At 42.4% G+C, this 12,533-nt stretch overlaps 1 protein-coding gene across 1 annotated transcript; it reads right to left on the reverse strand.

Moving 5' to 3' along the window:
* Positions 1-501: 501 nt before the first annotated feature.
* On the reverse strand, positions 502-2,455 carry LOC114864994 (probable endochitinase). Its single transcript, XM_029166000.2, has 5 exons — positions 2,371-2,455; positions 2,276-2,293; positions 2,076-2,107; positions 1,718-1,744; positions 502-1,608 (listed from the first exon to the last, which is right to left on the reverse strand). The coding sequence occupies exons 3-5, from the start codon at positions 2,089-2,091 to the stop codon at positions 845-847; spliced, it is 807 nt and encodes a 268-aa protein (XP_029021833.1). The 5' UTR covers positions 2,092-2,107; positions 2,276-2,293; positions 2,371-2,455; the 3' UTR covers positions 502-844.
* Between the last annotated feature and the right edge of the window lie 10,078 nt (positions 2,456-12,533).

Here is a 12,533-nt window from a genome sequence, read left to right on the forward strand (position 1 = left end):
TTACATTAAAAAGGGACATGTAATTAAATTACATTAAGTCCAAGTTTTAGGCCTGATTATTTTTTGGAGTGTACGTACGCATAAAATCATTGTGTAAGTCCTGCTCTACACAAATGTACAGATGTATCAATAACTACCATAGAAATGTGCATATATCTACGCAGCTCCCTGGCTACTGGGTACTTTCCCACAGCTATTGGTTCATTGGCGACAATAAAAGGTGAAACTAGGAAACTGTTAATCATGTGAAAATGATCGTCTTAAAATAATGGCTATAAAAACATGCGCAAAACGGTGCAAAACACATTCATAACCTTTGCTGTAGTCCTGTTACTGGATCTGTTAGAGGTTCTAACTAAGTGGTAAATGCCATAGTCCTGTTAATGGATCTGTTAGAGGTTCTAACTAAGTGGTACTGGAAATATTTTTTATTTGCAATATTTTGTTGCAATTTCAATAAGGTTATTCATATATTTAGTGACTATTAGATCTGATTCGGCATAGAGTATGAGTATAGGTTTATTTGGATGTTAGCATACAGTAAACCAAGCAGTTGAATTACAAGCAAAATACAATTTCATGCAATAATCCTTTATTATGTTCAACATGCTGGATGTCTGAAAACAAATTCAAACAAAACAATTCACTGTCAATACAAGTTGCAATGATGGAGAGACTGGCTGTGTAAATAGATTTTTCATTGTAAAGAAGGAATTTAGAAGCGCAAAATAGCAGTTATTTAGCCTTTTTTCAAGCACAATGGAGAATCATTATGAGTAAAAATTAAATTTAGGAAACTTTAACATATTATGTTATTGATGAAGCTATGTGAAATGCTTCACAGTCACCCACAGCTGCTGGAACTAGCTTTATAGTTGTAACCTGTCAGGCAGCATTTGGGGAAGGTTACTCCACAGGAACACATGTAATAACAACCTGGACTGTTTGGGTCGGCGTAATACCCATCACTCTTCCCCAGGCAGACACTAGGGGGTGAAGTAGTTGTAGCAGATTTAGTAGTTGTGGTCAGGGCAGTAGGTTTAGTAGTTGTAGTAGTTTTGGTGGGTTGAGTAGTTGTCGTAGGTTTAGTCGTTGTGGTCGGGGTAGTTGTAGTAGTTCTGGTTGGTGTAGTAGTTGTAGTAGTGGGAGCAGGGGTTGGGTTCGGGTTTGGTACACAGTTGCTAGAGCTTTTTTGGAAGATGTAACCTGTCAGGCAGCATCGGTTGAAGGTTCCTCCACAGGAACACATGTAGTAACAAGTGTCATTGTTTGGGTTGCCGTAATATCCATCACTCATCCCCTGGCAGAAACCAGGGATTGAAGTAGTTGTAATGCTTGTGGTAGACCGAGTAGTTGTAGTAGTTGTGGTCGGTGTAGTTGTAGATCTAGTAGTTGTAGCTGTGGGAGCAGGGGTTGTGTTTGGGTTTGGTACACACTTGCTGGAGCTTTCTTGGAAGATGTAACCTGTCAGGCAGCATCGGTTGAAGGTTCCTCCACAGGAACACATGTAGTAACAAGTGGCATCGTTTGGGTTGGCGTAATACCCATCACTGTTTCTAGCACAGTAATTGCCATCAACCACTCCAGAACTTGCAGTCGTGATGGTGGCTTAATATGAAGTAAGAAAAAAAAATGTCATTGCTTTTCTAATATTATTAGGTTCTTGGGTCAAGTAACTGCTGCTACAAAAAATGTCATGATAATGTTTTACACTCACCCAAACTGGTGACGATCAAACAGATACCTTAATACAGAAATGTAAACAGTAAATCATCAAATAAAAATAAAAAAGATATCTTGAATTTAATTAGAGTTTATGATTAAACCATTTAAAGTGAGCTTTTTTCCCTGTATTGTTCTTCAGATTTGTCTATCAACTGTACATCTGAAGCAGTTTTTCTCTGTTTTAATAACATAATGAGATGTTATTTCTACTTTCTAATTTAAATTATTTTTGTTTGACAACTATAACATACAGTAACAACATGCGTACATAACTAGGCTAAAGTTAGCAAGCGTTTACTGTGAGAATAAGATCATCATATGTGTGTAGGTTCCTGTAAGTGGCTTTTTACCCGCAGTCAGGATCATCCTGCACGTCTTGATACTATGTGGGGGGAAAAAAATTATGAATTTTGACATTTTCAACTTAATCACTTGCTTTTAGACCTGACAAGGATCATGACTAGACCATGTAACACACTCATTATAATTTCTTATAACTATACACATTAAATACAAATTGTAACAAAAATGGAAAAACAGTCTACAGTACCTGTTGCTTCAGGGTTTTCTAAAACATAGAACAGTGTGTTAGAGCACGTAAAACAGGAGGGATGAACAACTACAACATCAAGGAAACAAACTTACTATTCACAGATGAAGGTGAAGGAAGCAGCCGGTGGATGACTGACACCTGGCTGCATCTTATATTGGAGTGGTGGGCGGGCGTAGCACTGGGTGTGGAAGGTTGGAATGTCCAAAGCAATTAGACAAGAACTGGGAGGTAACCTCATATCAGGCATCTTATGGTATTTAAATCAAACAGGCCTTTGTCCTAAATAGGCTAATTCACTTAGTTATTGACGTGTGAGTTTCCATCAACATCAAACACCAAATATAGATTATTAAATTTTTGATCCAGAAAACTGAAAGAAAATTTAGGTTTATGACTTAAAATTGTCAAAAAATTTAAGTTCCTCAACTATAGTGAATGTTTATAAATGTATATCAGTCAGGACTCAGGGCTCCATTGTATATCAGCCAGGACTCTATCGCCTCAATCAGGTCTAGGGAGTACCCATCAGGTACCCATGGCATCTTGTCAAGCCTGTCAGAAAAGGCTGTAACCATTTTCAGCAAGTGTCTGTGTGCAGATGTTATCCATCTATCTCCTTTTATCCACCAAACGGGCTGAGATGTTACTGGTCAGTCGTTCAGTTTAGGTCATCCTCTGATGTAATTTCGTCAGCCAAGAGGCCATAGGCCCTAGGAGCACTTTTTGCTCCGCAGTCTGTGGACATGCTCTTTTATGCCCTTTTTCTGTAAATCTGTATAAATACTCACTCTCCTAAACTGTACCGCTGTTGTAACATGGTGTTTTCCCCATTGCAGGACAATAAAGTGTGTCCAAACAGGACACTGAAGCACTGTGAAGCTGTAGTGTTATATACGCTGACTCAACCTGCCTGGTGTTGAGTCCCATGTATAGGCCAGGGCTGACATCGCTTCCTATTTGCAAAACAGTGGCAACAAGCTCCTACATCCTAAATAAGTTTTGAAAAAAAAATATAGGTAGACATCTTCTTAGACAGTCGGGTCAAGTTTGTGACACGCTGCTACATGACATCTACAGTAGAAAGTTCCAGGGACTGCACATCATCTGATCAGCAAACATCCACAACTTTGCTTCAGACTCATGATAAGAGGCCTCAGACACCACCTTCTCTGAACTTCATCCAGTCTAAGCAGGGTGAATCCAGACACGTTTTACTATCAGGATGCAGATGACCATGCAGCTGTGGAACTACATTAAAATATGGGAATATTGTTTTTTGACAATTTGAATGCAGCTATAAGATTGTGGAAGCTGCTCCTTAGGCTGTGAGTAATAACTGCTTGTTAAGTAATGTTGTTAAAGTAGAGATACAGTCAAGAGGAAGATGCCTGGTGTGGTCTTCTCTGTAGGTCATTGATACTTAAACAGGATAAAGTGAGTGACAGACACAGGGACAGACACACATAGGTGTTTTCTGTTTTTTTCTGGAGCAAGCTGCCACACGTGAGACACAAATGGTCCAAATACTGACACTATGATTCACGCCTTATTTCTGGAATCATTTGTAGATACCCAGTTAATGGCCTAATTTCAGACATGTCAATGGCTGTGAGCCAACAGCACCTGCCCAAGTCAACACTTAGCAAAGACAATGAAAACAAAACTAATTAACCTACTAATTAACAAGTAGGACAGATTGGTCACCACAGAAACATCTACATGAACAGACATAAATAAGAAATAAAGATGTTTCACCGTGACAAAAGTTTTCAGTTTGTTGAAAATATAAACATGTTGTGCTAAAAGATGTGCAAACCTCAAACAATGTAAAACATAATGAAAAGACTGAAAGACCGTTTGAATTGAGGGCTTCATTTGAGGAATGTTACGATACCTTCAGATCAGCGCTGCCTGTGACTTGGTCTACACTGGAACCTTCAGTCACACCTTTAACTTCTGGGATTTCTGGGAAATACTGCAACAGGTAACAAGCTCCTTAATCGTGACAGTCAATACTTTTGTTTGACCTAGAAGTCAAGCGATGTGACGTGGGGCCACTTCCTTGTTCCTGAGAAGGTCTAATTGCTTTGGACATTCCAAAATTCCCCACCCAGTGCTACGCCCTTTGAGCAGCAACGATATACAGTGGTAGCAATTAAAAGTGTCGGCCTCCGCCGTGGATTGCTTTTGTGTTCCCTGCATCAGCACCTTGTTTACACGCGTGTATTACATCCTTTTGGCCTGTAGATGGCAATGGCCACTAATCAAGTCTTGGGTGGCCAAGTGGTTAAAATGCATGGCTGCAAAGCTTTATGTCATGGGTTGACTGAGTCTGAGTGGGAGCAGTCTTTCAAATTTAATTATTGGAAAAACAGCATTTCATTATTATCATTTGACCCACGTGATAACATCGTCGTATTATTTAATGCATGTATCGCCAAGACTATGAACCGCTAGTCGCCTGAGGTGGATGATTATAGTATTTAGTATGTTTATGTACGGAAGTAAGTTATGGCAATTTATGGCAGTTTAAAAACAAAAATAAGAAGCTGCATGCCTAGAACAGTACGCACTCCTGCGTGCAGCGTTGGATTTGTGGCAGACAATCTGCTACAAATTTAAAAAGTGAATAAGGATGATTTAGATCAGGGGTCGGCCACTCGTAACACCCATGTTTTCCATGGAAAAAGAAAACACTGGGAGCCGCGGGAATATTATATTATTTGAGAACATTCAACATTTGTTTTTTCCAAAGAAGACATAAAAGTCAGGGCTCAGAGGTTTAACATTTTATATTTTATTGACAGAAGATCGTAGCAATTGACAGCATACCTATTCAGCCCTCGTTCTCTTTTATACGAAATACGGACAACAATCAAATGTAAGCGTCATATTACGCCTTGTAAAACTATAAAAACTGTTCAGATTTTACAGATGATAAAACATTGTCAAAGCATTGACAAGGACAGCTAACTCACTTTTCCCTGCTTCAAACAGCTGCTGTCACTGAGAGCAACCCGTGTGGCATCACCGGTCAATCTGGAACTCAGGTCGAAGTCATCTGAGTACGAAACACATCACATATCATTCGATCTCGTGTTTCATTCAAGCGGCAGTCTGGAGCTCTCTGCTAAGACTGCTGCCCCGCAACCCATCCACAGATGAGCTTCGATTAAAAATTATTAAATTAAAAAAGCAGAGTTTTTTTGTTTTTCTCTAAACGAAAACACAGGTTTAAATCCAATTCCGTGTGTTATTGTTAAAAAGTATTTTTGCTCGATTCAAATCTGTTTGCCGCCCATAGCAAGAAAAAGGAGAAGCCGGTGATGGTGGATGGATGGGCGAATGGGAAATCAAATCAGTCAGGGGAATCAGTCACATCAGCCACTCATTCAGTTACAATGACACGCACAGTGAAAACAAATTCTCGCTACATCTAGTGGACCACTCCACCGTTCCTCTCATAGCCTGCATTTGCACATCCATACATTTGTGTATTGGTCACTCTCTGTCTGGACACATGACTCAAACACGTCACGTGTTTGTGTAAGAGTTTGATGTCTCCCACAAATTATAAGCAGAGGTAACGAGAGAACGACTTTTTTTGTTTTTCGTTTGTCTCTAAACAAAAAAACATCTTAACTCCAATTCCATGTCTTTTGTAAAAAACAAATACTTTTGCCTGGTTTATTGGTTTGTAAGGCGGTCCTTTGATTAAAATCTGTTTGTCGCTCATCGGAAGGGAAACTAAAACGCCGGTGAAAGTGGCGGGATGGACAGATGGGAAATGAAAATGTTAAAACGTACACGGGCGAAATAAGTGATCTCAGCTAGTTAGTTACAATGACGCGCACAGTCAAAACAAGTCAAACTGCTGTTCTGCAGACACAGAGTAAACATGTACAGTAGGAACAAACATGTTGCTGTAATGCTTCGCTGTTGATCTGCTGATTTCTGGCGTCCTGTCAAAATTACGATCGACAACTGCTGTAAAACAAATTCCTATGATTATTACGGTTATTTACGTAAAATGTATGACTATTGGAAAACATTCATTAACAAGTTGTGGAAGTTTAAATCTAAATAAGCGGCTGTAGTCGCAGATGGACTGCGCTCTACGTCTTTACTTGGCCATGCACATTCAAATTATATTAATTAAACCGCGACCCATAATCACGAATTATCCATCCATCCATTTTCTAAACCGCTTACTCCCTAATGCGGGGTCACGGGGGTGCTGGAGCCTAACCCAGCTGGCTATGGGCGAGAGGCAGGGTACACCCTGGACGGGTCACCAGTCCATCGCAGGGCAACACATAGACAGACAACCATTCACTCACACACTCACACCTACGGACAATGGAGAGAAGCCAATCAACCTAATGCACGTGGGAGGAAGCCGGAGAACCCGGAGAGAACCCACGCAAACACGGGGAGAACGAGCAAACTCCACACAGAAAGGCACGAGGGCCGCCTCCGGGAATCAAACCCAGAACCTTCTTGCTGTGACAGTGCTACCCACCGTGCCGCCATCACGGAATTATGTGAAGCCAATATGTTGTATCAGATGTTAGAGCGGTGGGTGTGTACATATTCTTAAGAGACGCCTTCTATTTAAAGACACAAAAAAGCTGAGGAGAATGAAAACAAGAACGTGTTGCTGCTGTGGCGCATGTCTGTTCTCAACCACACAGAACAATTATAACTTTGCAGTGAACAGAAAATAACTAAGCCATCAACAAGTTGTTGCCCTTCACACTCCCCACGTTTGAACACACAACAGATACTTAATAGTAAAAACTTAATAGTAAAATAGGTTTGGTGTAATATATATGTGTTACAGGTAGAAATGAACAGTCGGACCTCAGTTACGCTGTAGTGCTTTGGAGGCTTCTAACCAACACTGCGCCACCTGGTGGTTAAAACGACGTCCTGATTTTTTTCAGCCGGCTGCAGGATTAAAAATCTTTAGTCAGCGACGCACTCGCTGAACCATGGCGACGTGTTGGTACTGCAGTAAAAACGCTAGTCACTTCGGGCCTGCTATCTCGAGGTGCCTGCAGCACATCAGGTTTTACGACCAAGATCCCACAACGACACATAACCTTCCCACACAGCTCCACGTCTAGCTCCAAGTAGCCTATGTACAGTGGAAGCGGTTCAAAGTGACTAGGGTTTTTACTGCAGTACCGCCGCGTCGCCACGGTGCAGCAAGTGCGTCGCTGACTAAAGATTTTTAATCCTGCAGCCGGCTGGAAAAAATCAGGACGCTAGTCTCGTTTTAACCACCAGGTGGCGCAGCGTTGATTAGAAGCCTCCAAAGCACTACAGCGTAACTGAGGTCCGACTGTTCATTTCTACCTGTAACACACATATATTACACCAGACCTATTTTACTATTAAGTATCTGTTGTGTGCTCAAACATGGGGAGTGTGAAGGGCAACAACTTGTTGATGGCTTAGCTGTTTTCTGTTCACTGCGAAGTTATAATTATTCTGTGTGGTTTAAAACAGGCAGCGCCACAGCAGCAACACATTCTTGTTTTCATTCTCCTCAGCTTTTTCGTGTCTTTAAATAGAAGGCGTCTCTTAAAAATATGTACACACCCACCGCTCTAACATCTGATACAACATATTGGCTTCACATAATACCATGATTATGGGTCGCGGTTTAATTAATATAATTGAATGCGCAAGTAAAGACGTAGAGCGCAGTCCATCTGCGACTACAGCCGCTTATTTAGGTTTTAAACTTCCACAACTTGTTAATGAATGTTTTCCAATAGTCGTAGATTTTACGTAAATAACCGTAATAATCATAGGAATTTGTTTTACAGCAGTTGTCGGTCGTAATTTTGACAGGACGCCAGAAATCAGCAGATCTACAGCGACGCATTACAGCAACATGTTTGTTCCTACGCGTTTACTGTGTCTGCAGAACTGCAGTTTGACTTGTTTTGACTGTGCGTGTCCCTGTAACTGAGGCTGAGAGACTTATTCGACCCGTGTACGTTTCAACATTTTCATTTCCCATCCGTCCATCCAGCCACTTTCACCGGCGTTTTCGTTTCTCTTTCGATGAGCGGCAAACGGATTTTAATCAAAGCACCGCCTTACAAACCAATAAAACAGGCAAAAATATTTGTTTTTTACAAAAAGACACGGAATTGGAGTTAATATGTTTTATTGTTTAGAGACAAACGGAAAACAAAAAGTCGTTCTCTCGTTACCTCTGCATTTAATTTGGTGGAGACATCAATCTCTTACACAAACACGTGACGTGTTTCGGAGTCATGTGTCCAGACAGAGAGTGACCAATACACAAATGTATGGATGTGCAAATGCAGGCTACGAGAGGAACGGGGCAGTGGTGCACGAGATGTAGCGAGAATTTGTTTTGACTGTGCGTGTCATTGTAACTGAATGAGTGGCTGATGTGACTTATTCGCCCGTGTACGTTTCAAAACTTTGATTTCCCACCCGTCTATCTATCCTGAATAAAAGCACCGCATTACAAACCAATAAACTGAACAAAAATATTTTTTAACAAAAACACACGGACTTGAATTTTAAGCTGTTTTTTTTCGTTTAGAGAAAAACGAAAAACAAAAAACCTCTGCTTTTAATTTTTAATGGAAGCTCATCCGTGGACGGGTCGCGGGGCAGCAGTCGTAGCAGAGAGCTCCCGACTGCCGCTCGAATGAAACACGAGATCGAATGAAATGTGATGTGTTTCGTACTCAGATGACTTGGATCTGAGTTCGACCAAGCTTTTGCTTGTCTCATGTTTGCTCACAGTCGCAAAGGAAATCTACACACCCCTCCCCCTCCCCGTAGAGGCGCATAGACATGCTAATGTGTTGCTACTACTCGATCAGCAGGTGAGAAATACCTCAGCTCCGGGACAAAGCTCTGTGAGAGACTGGGCAGCATCGGGCGGCGTGATCAGCTGCAGGTCTAAGACTCATTAATGCAGCAAGTAGTTTGTTCTACATACGTTTACTCTGCAAAAATAAACGTATGTATTTATCGTAGCGTAGTCTAAGTTATTTGTAGCACTTCGACATTCGTTTAAAATATGCAGTGCTTTTTAAAATGAAAATACTAATATTATTATTTATTACCTTTATTGTGAACACAGTATGAATTGCACAATTTGGACTGGCGAAGATTTGCGCTTCTTTCATAATAATCATGGATAATCAAGGAAGAAACTGCAGTTCATATTTGTTATTCAGGGACGGTTTAATAAAGATTCAGTGTGGTTTTTGACTGAACTGTCAGCCAAGGTACGTGCATTATCAAATGAATGCGCCTGTCAGCGGGGAAGACATCAACTCTATTCAGTCGCTCTTCAGTCGCTGCTGCCGTCTCCTCCCCAGTTCACACACCTTAACACTAGGACTACTGGGTTTTCTAAATATACCAGTTCCTACTACAAGGTGTTCCTACGAAGTTAACCAGCTGTTTATTTCGTTATTACTCCTTTCACCTGTACCACATAAAGTCATTGCAGAGCTACAGCCATGTTCCCACAAAGTTAACCAGCTGTTTATTTCGTTATTCCCTCTTTCATGTCCGTCTGTTGAATGAAAGTGGGCGTGGCCATCCACGTACCAGAGCGGTGACACTGGGGGATGGGAAACGCTCATCAACACGCAGGACAAAGATCTGCGTTTCTCTGCTGCTACAGCCTCGGCTGCGTTGTGTTGTTAGTCTCCCTTTCACCTGTACCATATGAAATGTGTTCCTACGAAGTTGCTCAGCCGCTTTCAGAATTCCCCATGCAGGTTTGAACAGGGCAAACATTATTTTTATTTACAAAAAAAAATTAATACGTTTACAGATTGACCGGTGATGCCGCACAGGTTGCTCTCAGTTAAAACAGCTGTTTGAAGCAGGGAAAAGCGAGTTAGCTGTCCTTGTCGATGCCTTGACAATGTTTTATCATCGGTTAGATCTCTGAGCCCCGACTTTTATGTCTTCTTTGGATTAAAAAACAAATGTTGAATGTTCTCAAATAATATAATATTGCCGCCCTCCGCGGCTCCCAGTGTTTGTTTTTTTCATTTAAAACGTGGGTGTTACCGGTGGCAGACCTCTGGTCTAGATCATCCTTATTCACTTTTTTAAATTGTAGTAGTGTAACCTTAGTTAGTATTCCTTTTTATTTTTTTTATTTTATGTTTGGGAAACGTGACATTTCAGCTACTGTGATTTTATTTGTCATCAACATTAGTTCCTACCTGTCCTTGTTGACGGGGGACAAGAAAATGTGACGCGCGTTGGGTGAGAGCGGCGTAAAGAAAAAAGTGTACATGTGCCGTACTGTCTTGCCGTGTGGTGCATTAAAGAAGCATTCCACGTAAAGAAAATTGCCCGTACCAACAGCAAGAAATCAGGGTTACAGTAGCTTGTCTGCCATAAATCGAACGCTGCACGCGGGAGGGCGCACCGTTCAGCTTCCTATTTTCGGTTTTAAACTGCCATAATTTGCCATAATTTACTTACGTTCATAACTTCATACTATAACGCGACCAGCGGTTCATGGTCTTGGCGATTCATGCACTAAGTAATACAACATTGTCATCTCGTGATCACATGATGATGATGAGACGCTGTTTTTCCAATAATTAAAATAAAAAAACTGCTTCCACTCAGACTCGAACCCCGGACAAAAAAAAAACGTTGTGGCCATGCACGTTAACCACTAGGCCACCAAAGACCTGATCATTGGTTGTTCTACAAGAGCCTATATGACGTAAGCAACTACGATGTTTCAGGACCAAAAGTGGGAGTCAATCGCCACCTACAGGCCAGAAGGACGTAACACACTCCTCCTGCAGTACAAACCCGCCACTGACGCGGCAGATTTGAAACCCAAACACGGTGGGGGTAGACACTTTTACCGGCTGCCTCTGTAGGTGGTGGCCAGGCCATTTGCTGCCCTTAGCCGCAGCCAATTAGATCAACAAAGATGCTCCTGCCCCCAGGAGGCAAACTGTTCTGCAAAAAAACTCTCAAGGATGGTGGATACCATAGATCCACCAGACAAGTAACTGGAACCCCTCCGACTGAGACACAAATATATGGACATGTTTAATAGTTTTCGTCGTCAGGCAGGCAAAGGTCGGTGCACATTGGTAGCAGCAAAGGTACAGGTTAGGATCAGGCAGTCGGCAGTCAGAGAAAGGCTTGGTTTAACACTTACTACGGTATGAGGTCAGAGGCAAGGCAAGGTAACTAGGAAATGCTGGAATGCCGGCTGAGACAACTGGACAGGACGAATGCTGGTTCTTAAGTGCAGGGGAGTAATTGCTGATGGATTGCAAGTGGTGGCTAAGAAACCGGAAATAAAGCAGGCACTAATGCGAACGTTATTAGCAGGAAACTGCAGGAAACTGACATGAGCAATGACTATGCGTGTGAGTCTGTGACAAAACCTACAATAAGAAAGAGGTAGTGGATACATGGAACTCGCATTTTTCTGCTTTTACGTACTTGTGCTCCAGTAGCTTCTTCAGGACCAGGACGTGGCCACAATGTTCCTCTTCACTCTGGGAGAAAACAAGGATGTCATCTAACTATACAAAAACGAAAATGTTAATCATAGGGCTCAAGACATCATTTACCAGGGCCTGGAACATTGCTGGCACATCCAAATGGCATGACTAGGCATTCGTAGTGACCGGTGGGGGTGTCTTTCACTTGTCCCCCTCCCGGATACGCAGCAGATGAAATGTGTTTCTCATGTCGAGCTTGGTGAAGACCTTTCCTTCAGCTAGGAGCTCAAAGGCAGACGAGAGCAAAGGCAAAGGGAGGAGTCCCGGACGGTGATGGCATTGAGCCCTCTGTAATCAACGCAGAGCCGCAAAGACCTGTCCTTATTCCCCACCAAGAAGGAGGAGGATAGGCAGATCAGGTCCTGCGGTGCGGCGGAAGGCTGGTTGCTCTTACCTTGCTGAAAACGGCTCGGAGGTCATGATAGCAGACAGGAACACCAGCTAGATCGGTTACCTCCACAGGTGTGGCTCGGGATGGATCTGCCATGACCTCTGACCCCATCAAAAACATGACTCCCGGCAGTTGGGCGTGGTTCGATGCGATGGCCCCCTCGTACCGCCACGTTGAGAGGGGCCGCTGGGTTGTGAGACGGAGGTCAAGGGTGGCAAGGGGGACGTGGCCCGCTCCTCCTCTCTGTGTTTGCGGTCACTGCTCCACAACCGGCGATCTACTTTGATGGCGGGGGCGATGA

Source organism: Betta splendens, chromosome 10 (genome assembly GCF_900634795.4).
Source record: "Betta splendens chromosome 10, fBetSpl5.4, whole genome shotgun sequence".
Classification (NCBI taxonomy): Eukaryota; Metazoa; Chordata; class Actinopteri; order Anabantiformes; family Osphronemidae; genus Betta; species Betta splendens.